Source organism: Scardinius erythrophthalmus (genome assembly GCF_964197995.2).
Source record: "Scardinius erythrophthalmus genome assembly, chromosome: 14".
Lineage (NCBI taxonomy): Eukaryota > Metazoa > Chordata > Actinopteri > Cypriniformes > Leuciscidae > Scardinius > Scardinius erythrophthalmus.
This window is the reverse complement of record NC_138234.1, coordinates 24,102,516-24,124,781: the sequence shown is the minus strand read 5'-3', so window position 1 is coordinate 24,124,781 and position 22,266 is coordinate 24,102,516. Positions and strand designations below refer to the sequence as shown.

General features: G+C 40.5%; 1 protein-coding gene across 1 annotated transcript in view; it reads left to right on the top strand.

Annotated features, from left to right (window-relative positions):
• ssbp4 (single stranded DNA binding protein 4) overlaps positions 1-22,266 on the top strand; it is a 73,767-nt gene that overhangs the window by 40,515 nt on the left and 10,986 nt on the right. Inside the window, exons 5-6 of the mRNA XM_081385354.1 lie at positions 15,398-15,487; positions 20,413-20,496. Of these exons, the coding sequence (XP_081241480.1) occupies positions 15,398-15,487; positions 20,413-20,496 (174 nt within the window). The remainder of the gene's footprint in view (positions 1-15,397; positions 15,488-20,412; positions 20,497-22,266) is intronic.

The following is a 22,266-nucleotide window of genomic DNA, read 5'->3' as shown; positions in this document are numbered from 1 at the left end:
AGGGCACTTATGTAGTCAGAGACCAAAAGGGCAGGTGCTTGAACACTACTTGGGGTCTTCCTTTGCACGTGCCTGAGGACGTCCATTTAGAGTTCTCTAAAGCAGAGATTTTCAAACTGTGGTCTAGGGTATTTATAAGGGGATTGATGGAAAACGTCTTGTTAGCTTTATAATGTCACACAGTTCAAATGAGTCTTTATACTTGAAAATATAGAGAGGGTCTTTCACAAAGGAGATCATGATATTTGGGGGTCCTTGGCATCATAAGGTTTGAAACCCCTTGTTTGACTAAACTTCAGTACTAGTGAAGCAGAAACTATCTGAGTTTGCGTATAATGGGTAGAAAAGATAAGCTTGACAGAGGACAATATCATTTAGCCATTTTTCCTGAAAGCATGTTAGTGGAAAACCTAAAAAGGAAAGCACTTCATGGATTCCATTAACTTCCACAATGATGGACAGTAGGCCTATTTTTTTTTTAGATGGCTGTGTGCTTCATTATATGGAAATAGTCAGTTGGAGGTTGTGTTTTTCTATTGATCCTAGGACCCCCAAATTACTCTCTTTAGGTCAAGCTTGCACCTCTAAAGCTGCTGGTTTTTAGCACTGAGCTACAATGGTGTCCGATATGTTTTCTTTGGAAATAGAAAAGCTGTTAACATCTTTAGGAAGTGGTCCTTCAATCTACTACCCTTGTTCTTCCCCCTCCTGTTTTGTCTGAAAGATAAAGTTATTTCCTCTTCCCTTTGCCCTGCTCCCTCGCACCCTCCTCCCCTGCTGGGTTTTATTGGTCTTAGGAGTTGTCCATCACCGCTCTCGCTGTTTGAAGTGCTCCTGTCGTATATCACCGCCCTCTCTCACTGGATGTCCTCCCACTTCCTGCAGGATTCTCCAACATTTTTTTGTGTGTGCAAGTTTCTCCACACTGTATTTCTCAAGTCACACATAAACACACTTCCAAACACCCACGCCGGTCCTCACCCATGTTATCTTTACTGTGTGTTTGAGTTTTTTATAGCCCCTTGGTTGATAGTTTTGGTCAGTTGAGGTGATGTACCTCTTGAAGGCTGTAGTGATGTTAAGTATACCTTCCTTCCTTCCTGTAAAAACTATTCCTAGGTTTCTTATTTGCTTGTTTTTCCTTATTCCCTTCAGTACATATTCCCATTAGCTTTTTATGTTTGCTTTCTTTGTCTTTTTTCATGTTCATTTACTTAATTTTTTGCTTTAGTTGTGGTCTTTGTTTTCCTAATGCTCTCTTTGCCCTTGTTTTTTTTTTTTTTACCTTGCGATCCTTTTCTTCCCTTCTCTCTCTCTCTCTTCATCTCTCGTTTGAGGACAAGGAGGTGAAAGCCAAGCGGATTACAGTGGCAGTTTAATCTGGCCGACCTACAGAAGGTTTTTTTTTTTTTGCACTTTCCTGCAAGCTTATGTGGCCGGGGGAGGGGGGACGGGGACGGGGGACAAGGGGTCCAAAGAGTGTGGAAATGAACATAGTTGGTCTAGGAGCCTGTGTCAGACCAAACCCAGATCTATGCCAGATGCGGATGGTAGGGGTGGGGGTTGACAGTAGACTGTTGGTGAGCAAGCAAGGGATGCTAATACTGTTTTGTTACTAATTTGTTTCCATCTGTCCAGGCATATTGCCTCTGTGGCTGTGCATTCCCAGAGTACCAACAAGAAGAATCATTATATCTTGGTCAAATGTTTGGCTCAACCTATACCTGGTGAAAAACCACCAATTTCTTGAGATTGGTAAATATGACAATAAATTACCCAAGTTTTGCAGAAATGGGATAGCCAGATTTATGAGTGCTGATTTTGCTGCAATTCAGCATCCAGTTTTGATTGTTTTATTAGGGCTAGGGTTAGGATAATCGATTAGCCAGTTCTTAGACAACTACTCAGCCACTTGTTGTCTAAGAACTGGCTTATCGATTACTGACATTGACTACATAATTTTTACTTAAAATTTTTTGTTTAGTGGCTCTACAACCATTCATAGTTTTTGACCATTTTGTCATGCTTCACGCAGTTTTTGAGTGTTTGGTTTCAAAATACAGTGTGAAATCTTTAACTTTTTAAAATCTTGACCTTGCATCTTGACCTTGCTTTTCCATTCCTTTCCATTTTTTGGTAATCGGTCCAGCTGTTTTCGAACACAAGAACGTGTCTTATGTGAACAAATCCCTAAGAAATGCATCTGGTCAGGTCAGGTCAGCTCAAAACCTAATTATTCAATGCAATTTGTTGGATGTGCCAATCCTTCAATTGGCACATCCTTACTAGCTATACTCTAATGTGACTAACGAAGGCCTAATCTGACCCTTTTAATAACGAATCTTGACATCAATTTAAAATATTACCATACCAATTTGTCTCAAAAGTCTGCCATAAAACACTACTAATGTAGCGTTACCCCATGCAAACACTCAAAGCACACCATGGGAATTGAATACAAGGGCCATTTCAATGTAATGAGTGAAGTCATATTGTTCCGCTGACAAATCTATCCAGCTTGCTAACCGTCACTAACAGAATAGTGGTCAAACAAAGTGGTAGCACTTGTCTCACTCCGCACCTCCTTTGATGTGGCTCATATCGTTGGTACTTTCATCAGCTCTCCCCTGCTGTGCAAATTTAGAGGGAAGGGGTCCCTCCTCCAGTGGGATTAGCTTCAAACTGGTACTTGTCCAGTGGCGTTAAGGTTTTTGAAAAGGGCTTAACTAACCTCCACTCATGGGAGACTTCTGGAGGTTAATGTGGGCTCTCGGATTGTTTGCCTTGCAATTAACATGCTGGATGGCCCTAAAGGGGGAAGTCAAGAGCTGTAATAAGTAAGAAACAAGACTTTATGCAACTGCACCTCTGGATGAATCGTTTGTGTGCCATTTTTTTATTTTTAAATGACAGGTTTACTACTGTTAGCATTCCTAAATGTCACTTGCAGAGCAGTGCCAACTCTTTAGTCCTTTGAATGTGGAGGGTTTGTGGTCATCTGGAGCAATGGACAAGAATCCAGATGGCTTGACCAGTGGTTCTGGTAGCATCTCACTTTTCAAGAGCGTGGAGAAAAAAGTCTGCAAGCTTCGAGCAAAGCATTTTTAAGCCAATTTAAAAAAAACACTAGTACATAGTGCAATATCAAGTATTTGCTTTGTCTTACATCTTGAATTGACATTACTTGCTTTCACTTCATGTTTTCTAACTTGTTGACATCTTTTTAGAGAGGCCCATGGCCTTCTTGACAAGGCCCCCACAAGAGACCTTATTTTAGCCAGCACCAGGTGCACCATGTTTTAGGCGTGTTACATGATACGGAGCGAATGCAGAGGGGATCTGCGTGCAGTCTCTCATTGAAATAGGGCAGGATGCTGGGTCAGATGGGTTGGAGTGGACCGGTGGAGGGTGTCTGAAAGGTCAGGTGGAGGGCGTAGGGTGCCAGGAATAGGGTGTGAGATGCCTACTCTATTTGCTGGCTCTGGGAAGGCGTTCTGTTGATAGGCCAGTCCATGCCACCCCTGACCTCTCTGTGTCTCGTCAGATGAACAATGGCGGGTCAAAGAAAAGGCAATGGTTCTTTTCTCCCCTTCTCCTTGTGTCCTGGTCTTGTCCCTTTCCTTTACGTCCTCCATCTTTCCTTAAATTCTTTTCTAAACTCATTTTGCCAATGTCTATGTATATTGGTTTCTTCTCTCTCCATCACTCTTTGACTCTCATTCTACCTCTCAAAAATACAGCGTTCTCTGGATCTGAGATGCCTGAGGGACAGAACACAGACAGGACCTGTCACCATGACAACGGCTTCTGTGAGCTGCCTGACACCCAGACTCTATTGTGGGGGGGTTGGCGAGAGAGAGACAGAAAGAGAGAGAAGAGAAAGGGAGGGTGTGGAATCAGACAACCCCATTTTTACCCCCTGGGGCTTTGCGGTTTGCTCGTGTTCACATGTAGAATTAGCATAAACACAGAGAATGTGTGAGAGACAGAACACTATATCAAGACTGAGATTAGAGCGAGAGACAGACACTGTGTGCTGGAAGTTTGCTGGACACATGTCCGTATGGTGTCCCCAGGGTCCAGGTGCCCCTTTACTGTTTGAGATCAGGATCAAACCCACATAATTTCTCACCTTCCAGTGCCAAACACTTTGACTAGGGATGCTCCGATCGATCGGCCGCAGATCGGTCTCTGCCGATAATAACATTCAAACAAGTCCACACACAGCATAACATGATGCGTAGATCTTGAGAAGATCCTCACGGACTGACATGACATGCTGCTTGGCTAAAGCTGTAGGACTTCCGGGATCCGATTGTTTTCCAACGTCATTTAAAAGTTCAACCAATGGAAACGGGATCTCGGGTATGGCGGATAGGGACGGTGTGTAGAGACAAATTGGACACTGTTTTACAGCTGGAGCGCTCTTGGATTGGATCGATCACTCAGATTGACAGGTCTTGATTTACTATGAGCCATAGAATATGAGTGCACAGCTGAAACAGCGCTTGAAGATCATCACTCATCAACCAGGATCTTAGTTATTACTTGTTACTTATTCAATGTAATTATGAATATTTTTATCCTTTGTGACATTTACACATGTAAGTAGTTCTTATGTGCAGTAAAACACTCACTTAGTTATTTGGAGAGGTTTTTGGATTTTTGATAAAAAGGCTACCATGGTTTCAAATGCCAGGATTTTGATTGCTTTGAGATATCAACACAAACATTTGCCCTGATGCAGTTGACATGATTGTGAACTGTGAATGTGAATTTATGACCTGTCATATATACTTTATAATAATCATCATGCCAAGCATGAATAATTACAAAATAAATCTTCTATTCCATCACTTTTTCTGAGCAGTATTGTAACATAAGAACCTCCAAACATGATCAAAATCTATTTTCTTAAAAACTTTAAAGGGTTTCTATGAAATAAGACCATATACCCAATGTTAGCCTAATTTTATTATTAGCATTTTTTTTTTTTTTTGTAGAGTTATAAGCCATTACCTTTAAAATATGCCACTTGAAATCACATGAAATCTTTAAAAATGCCTTCAGGGTGTGAGGGGTTAACACCCCAGTCAACTTGCATATCGCTTATATAAATTGAATGGTCGGGATCGGTATTGGCCGATCATGATGACAAGAAATTGGTAGTCGGTATTGGCTGCAAAAATCCTGATTGGAGTATCCATAACTTTGACACCAATTATTTGCTTTAAAGTGTCACCCTAATCACATTACAACACAAGCAAAGTTGCTTTCCATCTTCTTACATGGCTAATGCAATTAAGCTGAGCTCCAATTGAATGGATTGTTAATTTGGCTGATCTTAGACTAGTATTGTAGTTCCTCTGACAGAAACGATCACAATCAAGTAGAACAGTTGACTCGGTGCAGTGTCATGGCTTTTGTGTACCCTTTCGATAAATGTGGCGTGATTTGCAATGCATTATGGGCAGCTGGAGCCTGGTTGCCGGCCGTGAGCCTGTAGAGTGGATACAAAAGTGCTTTCCAGGTGGAAATTATCTACATATATGGGGATGATCAAGCTTTAGATGCACATTAGTGTATAATGTTAGACAAGATAATAAAATAATTGAATGGATGTTATCTGTGTATCACATACCATGAGAATCTTCTCGAAAGTAATGCATTGGACTGTGTGCTAAAAGTACCTTCCACTCAAATTGAGGGATTTTGTTTTGTTTTCCTGAGCTCCCTTTTATCATAAAATTGTTTTGTTCTCCAAGGAAAAAGATGGAGACTAGCCTAGCATGTGCTGGGGCATGAGACTGGGGAGAGATATTTCTGTCAGGCTATTTATTTATTGATGGGAATGCTAGCACAGGTTAGCATGACATGCATGCGCTTATACACTGCTCTTTGGAGAAAAGCTATGTGCTCCTTTCAGCTCCTGGATGCCTTTTTTCAGCAAACGTGATTGTGAGACTTCAAGTTCTTTTGATTAATTTAGAGGACAGTTTTTTTTGTATGCTTTTGAAGATCGGTTGCCACTAATGCTACCACATCTATTGACAGTTTTATAACTTTCTGTGGAGAAGAGACCTTGAGTTGTTGTAGATGGAAGATGGATTTGACCACTGGGTGGGCTGACCACTGTTTGCTACAGCCAGTTACGAGTTGGCTGACTCAGTTTCAGTGGTTTCACTCACAATCTGCATAAAGGGATTGTGGATTTGGACATCTGAGGGAACCCAAAGCCACTTTAACCAGGCTGAAGTTTGAAGAACAGGGAAACTTGTTTTAACTCTTGATGTGTTATGTTGTTGTTCTTGTTAACTAGGTTATTTCTGCCACCACAACTTAATTCTTCTCAGTTTCTTCTTATCATTTTTTTCATCTAGGAATTCAACCTGCCCATAGTTTTTCTCTTTCATTGTGTTTCTTTTTTTTTGTTGGCGCCTCAAGCATAAAGGTCCAGCGCTACAGACCCTTCATTGTCTAAGGAATGCCGTTTGTGTTTTCCCTTCTCCAAGCCCCTGTCTGGCAGGAACAAGGCCCTCTCTTTTTCCTTGTGCTTCCAGCTCTTCTGTGATACCTACAGCCTGCTAGGTTTCCTACACTTTCCCAGCGTTCAGACTCTGTGAATGTTAACTATAGTACGCTAAGCTCCTTAACCCCGTAGCAGGAACTCCAGAGACTCTTTTCCAAAGAGGAATGATTTCTGCCTGCTTAGAGGGCGTACTTAAGATAAATGAAAGCAGAGAGAGAAAGAAAGAGAGGGAGAGATGGGAAACTCCCCTTTTCTGCAGGCATCAATAGTCCCAATGGGAACGCCCTTCCCGCCAACCACTCTTGCAATGTATGGATTGTAATATGACTGCCTGACGTGTTTCACATTAGCTATAGAATAGCAACACTGACATTAAAACATTTCTACCTCAAAACCAACCCTACGCCCCCTCTTACCTTTACCAGTCTATCGCTTAGATGTTTAATCTAAGCGCCCCCTCCCTCAAAACTACCCCCCGCCCCCCCTGAAAAATATATATTTCTCCCCCAAAAAAGTACGCAAGAGCTCCATCTATTAACTTTAGCAGCTATGGTTTTCGCAATATAGCAGTTCAGTACACTTGAAATCAAATGCGATAGTACGTGAATATTAAACCGCAAAAATACTATTTAAATACAAATCCTACATGTTTTGTGTGAATGGTGTAGATGACGTGCAGTTTCATTTACAACACACACACACACACATGCTGAAGCACACGCCAAGCTGTTTTTTTTTTGCCTATGAGGACACGAATGCATGAACTTCGTCCCCAGACTCCAGATCCGCTCTTAAAGTCACTTTGTGAGCATTTAACCGCTTCATTTGAGAAAAACTATCGTCATGTCATAAACACAGAAACTCAAAGGTCTCCATTGCAACCCGTCAAAAAAGTTTTGTTTTAACTTGACTGAAATATATTACTGTTGTACAGTAGAATTTAGATACGTCTCAATGTAAACACGCCCGCTCCGCAACACTAGTTTCGCTAGTCCCCCCCCCCCCCCCCCCCGACATGTTGAAGATGTTACCTATAGAAAGTAGGTTTTAAAACTTATTTAATTAAATATATATTTTTTTGCAATATACAGTTATACATTTTTTTTTTTTGTCATAGGTATGCTGAGGTGGCATGATGTTGGTGTGATCTGTTGATTGGATTGGATGTGATTTGTTTCAAGCTTGATAAGCATTTTTGCTAAACATTGCTAACAGATCATGTCGGAGTCATCACATTTAAGATGAATAGCACCGCAGTTTTGGAATTAGCAGTGGGATTTTCTTTGAGACCTGACTTTCTGAGTTTAGGGTAGATCAATAATTCCATTTTTGAAAGGTAGTCAGTATTACTCATCATTAAGGTTTGTTTGTGAATGCTGATTGTACAATTTAGTTTTCTACAAAGTTTAAGTACTGTTAATGTACAATATAGCATTTTGTTTTTTTATTCTAATGCTTGTGCTGCAAAAATACATTTCCCATAATTCTCTGTTGCGGCACAAGAATGATAAACGCAAGATTCCAAGCAAATACCTTAATTACAATTTTCAAACTTTTAAGTAAAATTTCAAAGCCACATTAGAATTTGTCTCTGTGTTGTAATGTAAATACCAGGTGGAGTGTGGCTACACATAGTTGTTGTTTCTATTTGTCTGTCTTTTTTTTTTTTTTTTCATGTTTCAGAGTTATACTGCTGCTTCAGCATTTCAAAAGGTGTTCTGGGTGGAAAACTTTCTCTCCACCTGTCCACACACATTAACACACTTGTCTCCGTACATGGCTTATGATTAGGCCCTTGAGCAAACATAATTGTGGGCCACTGAGATTGAGAAAGCTAGGGGGTTCTGGGAATACAATGTGTGTGTGTGTGTGTGTGTGTGTGTATTTGCGGGGTGTGGGTGTACATGAGGGGTTTCCTCAGCAGATTTGTTTACTGGTAATTAATTCACCTGATTGATACAACAGCTGTTGACGCCATGGGAGGGAAAGAGAGGGAGCAATGGAGAGAGAGACCCCTTGTCATAGTGGCTTCCCTATGTTACACAGTGTAGATTGCCATTGATTAAAAGGCACATCTGTCAGCCAGCATGGCTGATTATGGCTTTGGTCCTCACTGGCTAATCTTTATGGAGTCAACTTCACTGACTGAGTTATTGGAATTGTGGGATGTTGGGAGAAAGAGCAGAGGAGGCAGTGAGTGTGTTGAAATGCAGTAAGTGGGAAGAATGCTGGTATCTTGGATGTTTATTTGGACTAGGGATATCACAATAATGATATTTCTGACAAATAAAATCAGTAGCATTGCAAAACAATAGGGGGTGTGCACAAATAGTCGAATATTTAATCTGTAATAATTTTGCTACATGTTGCTTTGCTGGCCAAAAATGGGGTGAATCCATGATAAATCCTAAGAACGCAAACTAAAAGGCACAATTAAATGCATTGAATGCCGCTGTGGAGCATGTGAACAAGTTGCAGTGTTCGCACAGTCATGGAAAAACCTGGAAGTTCAATTTTAAAATGGAAATTTCCAGGCCTGGAAAAGTTTTGGAAAAATAAATAAACCCAGAGAGTTTTGGAAAAGTCCTGGAAATTTGTTTCACAAAAATCTGTATTATAGTATGTTTAATCGGTCTGAGTAATGCTCATAGTTTTACTCATTCCAACAGGTTTCGCACTGTAGGTTAGTTAAGTAAAGTAATCCATAATTTCGCTAATGTTTTGGGACAGCTGACAGAATTGTCACTTTGGGATAGTGTTGCATCGTAACAAAAGGCTTTAACGGCCAAATACACTCAAAAAATGTCAAAATACCCCTCTTGGCTATTATCCTCATAAACAATGCCAGTTTATTTTCCTAAGTGAGCGTAAAACAGTTGAGAATCAGTATCGGATCTGTGTATTTGGTCTTAAAGGGACAGCAGCCTGTGTCAATAATGTTTATCATACAATGCTTGACTGAATAGCTTTTGTAACACTGTTTTTAATTTACAGTGAAGGCTATTCAGTGTTATTTCACATTTGATTACTTTATTCAATTTGTATAGTATTTCATATTTCTGTACCGGAGTACTACTGTTAGACCTACCTAAAAACTTTCATTCTTATCTTTATTTTAGTGATAATATTTATTTATTTCTGACAGTTTACCATCAGTTTGTGAATTTAATTCAGCGTTTCATTATGTTTCCTTATGCTGTGAATAAGCTATTACACAAATGATTCCATTGTAAATATCCCAAATACATGAGCAATTTAGGTGAGATAATTTTACTTAAAGGTTAATTTTTTTTTAGTTATACTGGTTGAAAGTCTCCTCATATCCTGCTAGCAATCACTGTTAAACGGTCTAAATTTATTTTTTTTATAAATGTATATCGTCTGTGGAAGGTGTAGGACCATAAAATGTTTGTCCAGTCATTATATTACAATATAATACGATGTCCTACCTGCCTAGCAATGTTTGTTTTTACATACCCTCATGCACCCTGTTCGCGCAGACATCTTACATCATCAGTGCGTTTAATGCTATGCAGAGTACAGACAGATGTCATTCACGGAGCACCGCAAACAAACATCAGCCACCATTTACAGTTCCTCCAAAACAACGAGCTCAATGAACTGTGTTCATTTTTATTGTAATGTTATGTGCTTTGAGACATGAGGTAGTTTAACGCCGTCTCTTGTGACGCTTTGCTGAGAGCAGCTGTGTGTGTGTGTGTGTGTGTGTGTGTGTGTGTGTGTGTGTGTGTGTGTGCCTTCATGTGTTTTGGAGGAGGCGTGGCTTTGGACAGCGATTTACAGGAAGGGTGTGATCGTATGCTAGCAGGCTAACGTTAGCATTTTCCAGATCACCTACTGCCCCTTTAAATAATAATAATAATAATACAAAAAAGAATTCCCCCTTGGGGGCCTTGGTTTAATTGATAACATTGGTTAAACAAATAACAATACTTAACATTCAGTATTCAGTCACCTGACATTGTTCTCCGCGTGGAGGAACATCAGCACACCGTCGCAGCTTGGACTTATTATTAAAACAAATACCAAGCTAACAAATGGCATTAATAGTCATTAATTCTAGTTAAGATATGCTATGATAAACTGGAACATGTATTTAATTTTTCTATTGTAGATTTTTTTTTTTTTTTTATGTATACATAGACTTTCATGGAACCATTAGTTCATGAATATTGCCTCAAAGGTCATGGAAATTTATTGGTAAAAATGTGTACAAACCCTGGAATTACTTTGATCAAAATGATCGTAAAAATTGTAATTATTTTTGATCAAATAAATTAACGTGTCGTGTGAGTTCGTCGTTTTCTCTGCAGCCGGCCTTAAAGGGATACTTCACCTCTGAAAAGATGAATGTGTATTTAAAATAGGTCATTTATGTAGAAGAAATGTGAAGAAATTTTTTAATTTGGAGCTTTCTAGACTGAGAAAAGCCAGAAAATGTATTTTTGGCTTATGTGGATGAAAGACAACAACTCCCAGAATGCACTTGCTTCGCTGCCCTAGGAGGCCACGCCTACCGGTAAGAGAGCGCAGTTGAAAACAACAAGGTTAGGCTACCAGTGAGTCTCCGTGATGAGTCTGCCTGGGATTTCGGGATCGCCCAAAATGTCCGGGATTCAGCTTTTGCGTTCTACAGTCGCCATTCATTCATTATGTTTACTGTGGCGAGCAGGACGAGGCTGACGGCCGCGGGAGAACGGCGCGAGGCCGGTGGCGTCGTTACTGAGACGCGCCGGTCTCGTATCTCTCACGGAGGAGCGGGAATTTTCTTAGCAATGGTAAAACGCACATCAACCGATCACTTGTTTAGCATTCATGTAAACACTACATTCAGATTCACCAATCGGAATGAATTCAGTTAGATTGAAACAAAAGCTGTGCATGTAAACAATGAATGGCGACTGCAGAAAGCAAAAGCCGAATCACGGACATTTTGAACGATCTCGCCCGCCGGACAAGTCCGGGAAAAGGAGGATGGTAACCTCTACTACTCGGTTTTCTCCTACTACTCAGCTTTCTCCACAGAACAAGAACCTGTTAGTTTAGCTTACAAAGAAAGACGGCTGACTGTGTGTACATTCTGAGAGTGAGATCCCACCTCCTATGGGCGGGTTGAACACATGCGGAACAGCTCCTCCTACTGGCTGTAGTCTTTAGCCTCTGGCGATTTTTGCGTCATCGGAGGATTTTTTCCAGACAAAAAATACATAAATCTCTCCTCTCAGGGGTATATGAGGGTGGAAAGCACGGTAATTAGAAAATACTACAGGTTTTCTACTAATACAAAGCTTAATGCTAAATCCTGAAGTATCCCTTTAAGGCTGATTTATACTTCAGCGTCGTATCCTCTACGCTGTAGGCTACGCGTCGGTTTTCATTTATACTTCTGCGTCGTTGTCCGCATTGACGTGCAATTACACATGCAGAGAGAGCATGTGAAACTCGAGGGAGGGGTTCTAGCAGACCAATCAGAGCACTTGTGGTCCGCGTAGAATTGACACGTGGATACATTTTTGGAGAGGTGCATGTCAAGGTACGTCGTAGGCTATGCGTGCAACGCATTTTATACTATTTATAAAAAAACTAAATTCTTCTTCAAGGCTTGCACCTTGGAACCTATTTCAAGGTTTGCGTTCTCGAGCCACCAGGCACTTTTGTTGTGCGAATGAGCGGGCCGGAGTGCGTTAAGGGTTTTCTGTTAGAACGATGTTGTGTTAGCGGCCCCTAAGTTAATAACTTATGATCTTTGCAACGGAAGTGAATCGATCAAAACTAACTTTAGCTGGACAATAACTATATTCTAGAGCTGCTGTAAAGCCAAAACAATCTCTGTTACTTAAATTTCCTATTATCACTGTAAAGCTGCTTTGAGACAGTCCATCTTGTTAAAAGCGCTATATAATTGAAGGTGACTTGACGTGACTTGGTGTTAATACATGAAGACGACTTCCATGCTTACACGTCCATTTCTGAGCCGCTGTATTGCTCATTCAGCGAATGCTGAATAGCCAGTGACTTCTTGTTACTAGAGTATGTGTGCATGTGTTTGTCGGTCGTTGATCTGGGTTACCCTGCTCGTCTGAGCACAGATAAGGTAGGATCCATTCCTCATCCTGGATCCCTGCTCCAGATCGATGCCCAGATTAAGCCTTTCCTCCGCTGTCTGCTGCCCAGCCGAGCCCTACGATTGATACTGATAATTAAAACAGCAGTGGCTAATTACTTCAGAGGGTTTGGACTTGTGTATGTATGTGTGGATGCTAGGTGAACGTATAGGTCACCAAAATTATTCATGGTTTATTAATAATTAATTAGGTACATTTATTGCTGAGTCTATGATGAGCTTTATTTCTGCTGTAATACTGTTCCCAAAATATTGAAATCTGCACAATAGCATGACACAAAATATGCACATAAGCATGTATGTGATGTTGGCAGTGGAAAATTATCATTAAAAATTAATTCAAACAACACACACATTTATATATATATTTTATATAATTTTATGAAACTTTGAATTTCAAAGCAAAGCTGTGATCTGATGACAAAAATCACAGTTTTGTTAAAATTATTGGCTGATATAGCTTTTTTTTTCTGATATAGCATGTCAGGTGCAATTACACTAGCTAAATTTCAGCATAATTTATTGGCCAAAAAAGCTGCATTGTCGCTTTCAAACCAAGCAGTTTTCAGTTTGTCAGCACGGCAAACTTTTGTGACTAATTGGAACCCGTTGCTAAAGTTGCGTGGGAAAATCTTTCGCCCTCATGCGAAATTCCCACTTGCATGGATTCCTGTTGAAATCACAGGATTTTGCCAGTGAAAATTCTCCAACAATGCTAAATGTGACCGCACCTTAAGGGGTAAAACATTTGGAAAATCAGTTCTTGTATAATGTTCTTGCTGTAAGGGATGAGGGTTGAGCAAACATGCAAAGCACGGCATGAGAAGTGTTAACAGGAACTGGAATGTGTCTGTTTATGTGGTCGAGAGGGAGAGAGATAGCAGTAGCAGCCAGGCCAATCAAAAGCCACAGGCTCCTTTAAACTCTATCTTCATTCTCTTCTCTCGGTTTCTCTCGCGCTCCCTCTCTTTCGCTCCCTGGCCGGGCGAGTGATTGACGGCCTGAGGGTTTTAATGGGCACCAGAGAGCGGGAGAGCCAAGGTCTGAGTTGTCATGGCAACAAGCCGATTGGGCCCTCTGCCGCTCTACCTGAGTGCAGTGGAGTTGCGCTGTGTGCGTGTGAGCTACCAACGACTCCTGTTACCGCTGATGGGCCACTGGTCATTCTGGCCAGTGATTTTCCTTTAGTTCATCTCGGTGTGTTAATGAAAGTATTTATCCACCCTCCCTTTGCATTTTCACTCATTCATATGCTGTGGCAATAGAGTCGTGTGTCATTGTGCTGGTTAAACCTACACCAGCCACTGTGTAAACAAAATCTCTCCAGCCCGATCTGTCACTCACCCCCTCCCTCTCCTTAACCAAACACACTCGCCAGTCCCTCCACTGCAAGCAAACACGGCGCCTGGCCGTACCTACTCACCTGTTATCTGCCCAGCACCAGCCTCCGGACCCTTTTTCTTCCCTTGTTTTTGAGAAAGTTCACGCTTGTATATAAATTATATGTAAATCTGTGAGGGTTTTGTGGTTGTTTTGATTTGTCAATGTCTTAAAGGGAAAATTCGGACAATTACTCAACCTTATTTTGTACCAGACTTTATTCCACAGAACAGTTATTTGTCATATAATGGAAGCACATCAAGGCTTTCAAGCTCTAAAAGGCTTCATACAACTATCATAAAAGTATTCTGAAGCTATACCATAGTTTTGTGCGAGAAACACAATTTGAATCATCAACACCTAGGACGATACTATAACATAAAAGGTTTAATATTCGTTCAAATTCTATGAGAATATGGAAGTCCACACAACTACTGTAACAATAACGACACAGAGAATTATATAATTGAATTTTTTAATTTTAAAAACATTTACAGAAATCAGACTTTACAGAGCTTGAGCATTTAAAGCAGCATACAACATAACTGCAGCGCATCTTTCTTGGTGCGAATGGGCCTTTATTCTCAATTTTTTTTTATTTTGAGACATTTGAGACTCGTTACCAGAACCGACGGTCATGAAAAGCATTTAAAAAAATGTGCCAGTTCTTCTCAACCTTAGGTGCTGGTGGGATGAAGCCCCAGAGGAATTTTAGTCAAATTTGTCTTTGGACCTACAAGTCGACCTGTCTGTCCTGTTGGTGTGTGTGACCTATATGTGATCTTAAATTTACTTGTATGTGGCTTTAGTGGGTGATATGCTATTACAAATGTGTTAGAGCTAAAGGCAGATAAATCGTGTACCTATGACTGTGTATGTCGGTGTATGAAACGGTGCCCTTTGCCCTCTCAGGGTCAGCGGTGAGTGTCTGGACTATTAAGGTCAGCGGCAGTGAGGCGATTTACCCTCCTCCACCCAGACGAGAGTGAGGGATCTGATTACAGGGTGGAGGAAGGGGGCGCTAGGTCGTGTGTAATCCCTGTCTACCCCTTCTTTACCATCATGGGAAAGACACTGCTGAGTTTTGCTTTGTCTGGGGTGTTGGGGGGCCCAGGCTTCAACCTAAAGAACAGCTCACATATTTGACGAGATTCTATTTGTATGTTGTTGTATTTAAACCCAAATCTTGTAGATTTGGAATAATGGAATTGTTATTGGAAGAAGAGGAATTATTATTTACAAACTTTAAAAGAATAGTTTGAGTGGCTGAAAGGTGCAATTTGGTTTAGAATTTATTTTAGAATCTATTTTTTGACGAGGCTTTGCATGTTTCTCTGTTTCAGAGTGCGGCAGCAGCTCCCAGTCCTGTGATGGGCAACATGCCGCCCAACGATGGCATGCCAGGTGGACCCATGCCTCCCGGCTTCTTTCAAGTAAGAGCTGCTCTCTCCTTCCCCCACCTTCCCGTTCAACCTCCTCCTTTAACCCTGTGCGTTAAGCTTTTACCATTTTTCTGTCCCTCACCCCACCCCTCCTTTTTCTAAACCCCCTTTAGTTCTTCTAATCCCTGTCCAGATGTTTCTTTCCCGCTATCTCTCCCTCTTTGTATTTCCATTCATTTTCATTTTACGTCTAAATTAGTTGTTCAGTACAGTAGCAACTCACACTGACACAAACAGAGTTGCGGCCCCTGATCTGAGATCAGTGTGAATGCCTCGACAGTTTAATCCCTAAGGCCAAAATGGGTAAAAACATGCGTGCTTGGTTGTAGCTCTTTGGCAACACTTATCTAACAACATATCTGTGTATTTTAAATTCAAGGCTGGGATTTGGGGGAATGCTTAGGGGCATAGTTCCCAAAGTCAAGGCGCCTGTGGGAGTTCCTCTGCCATAGTGATCTTTATTGAGCTATTTATAGTCAGACAAGCGAGAAACCTTTCTAAACAAACACACACACACTACCTTAGACAAATGTTCTTAGTCAAGAATTATTTTCATTATATCTCTGGGTGTAATAAGATGTTATACTAATGCATTTATTTTTGTGTGTGTGAAAAAACAGCAAAAAATTATCTATATATTCTATTGGCATCTAGTTCTATATATTATTAATGTTTATTAATTTTTTCAGATTTCCTATTTGATGTATCTTGTGTTGTATCTACTCTGTATATGGCAGATAGAGTGCCAGACTATACAGTACACCTAGTACACATCAAATAGACAATCAGATCGTCTATGGATACAACATAAAATACATCAGATTGGGGATCTGAATCAGTGGATTTAACATATAGTAATACATCAGAAAGCTTAGAGCATCACAAATCATAGCTAGGAGGTCATATAGAGCATCCCATGGAGCATATTTAATATTCATTAGATAAAAATACAGTGGATTTAACATCTTGTCGAATTTCAGATAAAGCATTCGATAGAGTAGATAGAAGGTTAGATAGATCACCTGATAAAGCAGCAGATAGAGGATCCAATAGAACCAATGGAAGAAAAGATAATGCAAGATAAGTTAATACAAGATAACATCAGATAGAAGATAAGATGGAGTGGATAATAGAGGGTCCCATTGAGTATACATAACATAAGATTCAGTGGATAGAAATTCTGAGACAGTGGATTTAACATCTTGTCGAACATCAGATAAAGTATCCGATAGAGTAGATAGGAGATCAGATAGAGCAGCAGATAGAAGATCTAAAGGAGTCAATGATATAGAAGAGTAGATACAGCAAATTTGAACATCTAGTAGAACATCATGTAGTTCAGATAGAGCATCCCATAGAATGCGTGTATATAACAGATATTAGATTCATTAGATAGAAAATCTGATACAGTGTCTAACATCTTGTCAAGCATCAGAAAGGTTAGATAAAACATGTAATTGAATAAATAGAAGATCAGATAGAGCTGCAGATCAGGGATCCAATGGAGATAGAAGACCGGTACAGCAAATTGATCTAGTAGAACAGTAGGTTAGGTAGAGCATCCAATAGAGTAGATAGAATGTCAAGATAAGATAAGTGGCAGATACATCATCTGATAGACCATCCTTTAGAATAGATAGAACATCAGGGTGGACTGGCAGAGACAATAATACATTCAGAATGTTGCAGAATGTCTGGGAGAATAGCTGATAGAGCATCCTATAAAGCAGCAGATGCTGAGATGAGCTTCAGGTAGAGCATCACATGGATTGGATGATAGAACATGGACATGGTCTTTGAATTGAGGAGGAGAGTGTTAATGTTGTATGAGCCGTGTTCAGAGCAGGGAGCGATCTGACTGTTGCGTGAGTGACATTGCATTCTATAAATAGCGCCTGTGTGCATAAGAGCGAGAGAGAAAGAGAGAGAGAACTAAGAAAGGGAAGAAGAGGGAGGACTTTGTGCTCCACTGCAGTAATTCCCTCTTGGTAGCAGCCCAGGGCATGGCAAAAGAGAGGCATGGAGAGAGTGAAGACAGAAAATGAAAGAAGGAAGAGAGAGAAGGCAATGAGGCAACAATTGCAAAAAGACAGGCTCCTCCAGGCCCACGTGCGTTCCTTGTACGCTCCCCGATTCCACGCGACCAGTTGCTGTGGTCTGGTGACACAAATTATATCTTGGCATATATCCTAGTGGCCAGTATATCACTCTTTCACACCTCTCAAGAGCTAACTACTGCTTCCTCCCACACTTGTCGGCCACGGCTGCTGGACACAGTTGTGCTAATAATTGGAGCTGCTCTTTTTCTAGCTGTTTTTAATAGAATTGTGATTGGAACAGGTTGTGATCCATGCTGATTCTGCAGTCATAATCAAAACTTTGCTGTTTCAAAAATCGGACATTTGGGCTCTGTCGCCTCCTTTTGCAAGTTATGTTTTTGGCCTTTTTGTGCCTTTTATTGGATAGGACAGTAGAGATTTTGACAGGAAAGCGTGGGGTAGAGAGAGAGGGGAAGGGGATCGGCAAAGGACCTCGAGCTGGGAATCGAACTCGGGTCGCCGGAGGCGCAGTTGCGCTATATGACGGGGCATTAACCATGGGGCTATTGCCGCTGATGAATAATTTCTTTTAGTGATTCAATCAAAAAGTCTTATGAACTCCCGAGTTATCAATTTGAAGCATTCTAATGAATAACTCCCTGAATGTCAACAGCAGTTATTGAATAAACATTTGACTAACTTGTGGAACTGTGTACCATTCAGTCATGTCCAAAAATAATAGGGGGACAAAAACTATTTTGTAAGAAATACTGGTACTCAAGTAAGTAGTACACTGTTTCAGTTAAGTTGAAAAAGCATTTTGGTAGTGGAGCTATGCAGCCAAAATGTGCACGCTTGAGCCTCTGTTTGTGTCTCCAGCGCAGCTCCAGATGTAGCAGTGATAATTAACACATGCGACCACAGTAGCTGCCGTGTGATCAGCATGGTCCTGCGAGATGGGGATGAATTTGAAGAGGGCTAAACCCTCCTGTACACCCTCTCCAGACTCTCCTAATCTGTACCTCGCATGCCCAGACTCCCAGCAACCTCCTGCAGAGAGATTGAGAGCGAAGGAAGAGAGTCTAGGGAGAGAAACCCAAAGCTCGCGTGCTGGCGTCTGGCCCGGATCTTGGAAATTTTGTATTATTTTTTTTCCCTTTTTTTTTAATTCCCCCCCATTGCACGGGGTCGGCCTCTTCAATAATCTTCATGTCGAAACTCCACTGCACCAGCTCTTCTTGGGAGGACAGACTAGCAAGAGGGAGGCAGGGAGGGAGCGAGCGAGCGAGCAAAGTCAAGGAGTGGAAAAAAGAGAAATAGTTTCAACTTTAGCTGGAAACATCTGAAATGGATGAGTTTGTTTTGAGCGAAGGTGGTGGGAGAATTTCATCAGCCCTTCTCCCACAAAAAACCTCTTGAAAACCAACAGAACACTGAGAAAAGTGAAAGACTGGCAGACTCTAGAGAGGGAGAGTTCCATCAAGGTTAAAAGGACTGGAGGATCTTGTTCTGACTTGCTGCGAGGTGCAGGAGTCTTGGGACATTAAAATAAGCCCAGCACTGTACAGTGTTGTAGTCCTGTTGATGTAGACATGTCTCATACTCAAGCAAATCTCAGTATACTTTCTATTTTGAGTTACGTTGTCTACCTTCCCAAGATGTAGCCTTATGGATGGTTGTGATTTGAGTTGAGAGTTCCTTGTTTGCATCATTTTCAGTTACTTTCGAGGCACGCAGTTTTGTGAGATTTCTTGACATTTTTGACATCTATATTCTGTTTGGTATAGTATATTATATTTATTGTCTCTAAATTTCCTGACAGTTGCACCTTTTGCACAAAAATCTAAATAAATAATTGTTTGCTTCATTTGGGGTGACTTTAAAGCCAAAGTACCTCTCTGGTGCACACAGGTTTGTGAGGTTTCTCGAAATATTCGACAGCTAGATCTTTTTGATGGCATCTACATCCTGTATGGTACGTCACATTGCATTTATCATCTCGGTTATTGACAGATTCTGTGACTGCTGCACTTATCAGAATAATTACTTCCAAGACCATTGAAAACCATCCTTCTGAAGCAACACACCCTCAACCACACAAATTGCTCAATCCCACGCCGTTTGCCAAAAAAGTGGTCGAATTAATTTTTTTGTAATGTTCACAGAAACAACAATGAAATATGCATTGTGTTGCTGTTCCATGCTTTGTTTTGCTTGGTACTTTGTGTCCCGACAGTCACTCGGCAAGTGGCTACACACTGCCCCCTTTTGGTTGGGAAGCAGCATTGCTTCTCTGAAACACTTGGACTCTGTGGTTGCTGCTGTCCTCTATGCCACTGTCCCGCTAGGAATACTATGTGCCGTTCCCTTTCTCGGCGGGAGGGGCTACTCTTAATGGTTTTGTAGTTTGGTGCCAAGCCGTTATCTCCTTAGCTGGGTAGAAAATGATTTTATTAATTGCTTCATTTAACATATGGCACCCCCCCCCCCACGCCTCACCCAAGACACACACACAATCTCAAGTTATTTCTCAGTCACTCTCTACAGGGATGTGGTGCAGGAACAGGCGTCTCGGTAAAGGCCATATGCCCCTCAGTTACCAATAATGGACTCCATTGGAGGCCTTGTGGTGTAGTTCTGTTATGGGGTTCAGCAGCTGCCCAGCCTTGTTGGATATGCCCTTTGCTGGCGGATAAATGGTGGATTTATTACTAATCTAGGGGCTGCATCATTATTAGAGACCATCGGAATCATCAACTTCTTAACCTAATCTTAACCAGCAAGACTTTGTTTGTCAACCTACCATAGCAAAGACATATTTAATGGTATGTTGAGTGTAATATCTCTAACTGTTTTGTTTTTTCCTCTCTTTCTCAGGGCCCACCTGGGTCACAACCATCACCTCATGCACAGCCCCCTCCACACAACCCCAACAACCCCATGATGGGGCCGCATGGCCAGGTAAGACACTCTTCCCCCTGTTTTCTTGTACTTCCTCACAGATAACCTGAGGAATAGATACATGTTGGGTATAGTTTAAAATTTCAGGAGTACCTTTGCCACAACTTTCAATTCACCTTTTCCTTCCTCACCCCTCCATTCTTCTTTTCTTCCTTGCATTTCCTCATTAGCTAGATCTAGTAGTGTGCAAAACTTCAACTTGTTGATGGGGTTCCTAAATGACTAGTCGACTAATCTGTAGGGTTTGGGTTCCGTTCACTTTTTATCCGTACCGGTACCAGTACCGCTACATGAAATTAGGTGCCGGTAACCAACGGTACCTTTTTTCGGTACTTTAGGCATGTTTACCTCAATAACTGTAAAGAAACTTTAGGTCATTTATAGAAGTGTTATTGACATTATGTCAGAGCTGCCTTGGGCGCTGTCTGCCATTGTCTGTGATGTTTGTATACTGTAATATTTACCTGTAAATAGTAGGCTACAGCTACTTAATTAATTTAACAAAAAAAAAACTATTTTAATAAAAAAAAAAAAAATGAAATGTTTTGTTTTCCACAAATTCTGTTGTGTATTTTCTGTTAATCAAAAAAAAAAAACATTAATTTCATTTCTCTTTTAATCATATGAAATTAAACAAACTTTTTTTGTCAAACAACATGCTGCACAACTGAGCTTTATACTGTTAAAATTAAAACATGGAGGATTTTTTTTTAATTATTCCTTAAATAAAGATTTGATAATTTGTTATTATTAGAGTTAGGCACCGATTGACTTAATGTTAATCGGTACTCTGTAGTATCGACGTCATTCGGTAAATGTCCTTAAAAGTACAGAGTTCGGTACCCAACCTTTCTTATCTGACTTGACTGTAAACTCTTTACTTTTATTTTACATATTTGGCAGATTATTTTATCCAAAGTGAATTGTATTGCATTTAAATGATATAGTTTTTCGGCTTACTCATTCCCTGGGAATTGAACCCATGTCCTTGGTGTTACTAGATCTATTTAAGCTACAGGATTTTTAGTTCATTTTTAGTATGTACAGTCAAACCAAAAATTATTTCAGACACCAGATATAATTTTTTGTTTTTCTTACTAGTGGGTGCAGGGCACTATAGTTCATTTATGTAAGTGAGGATAGCAAAATAAAGTAAACTGTGACATATTATACCCAAAAATTATTCATACAGTGGACTACCAGTAAAATTTAATTATGAATATTTGGGACCAAAATTTATTCAGACACTTTGACCCGACCATGTTTTGCTTGAGTGTTTTTTCTTTAATTGCTAATGTGACCTTTTTGCACCACAGACTGAACAAAATTAAGCATTGCTTGGTAATTGGTTGAGCTAAATTGGTATTATCTAATTGTGTACTTAAATTTAACAGCTGACAACTGACAGCTATTCAACCTAATTCATTTGTGAGACAGTCTAACTGAAGGATGGCCAAAACCAGTGAAATATCAACTCGTTTGATAACTCTTGAATTCTTGTCATATATATATATATATATTATGGCTGTCAAAAGATTAATCGCGATTAATCGCATCCAAAATAAAAGTTTGTGTTTACATAATATATGTGTGTGTACTGTGTAAGGGATAATGTATAGTGAGCCGGTTGTTATAGTGAATAACAACCCCGACAGGCTGAACGGGATCCCGACGCGAAGCGGAGGGATCTTGAATCAGCCTGAAGGGGTTGTTATTCACTATAACAACCGGCTCACTATACATTATCCCGCTTATTACATGGCTACCTAC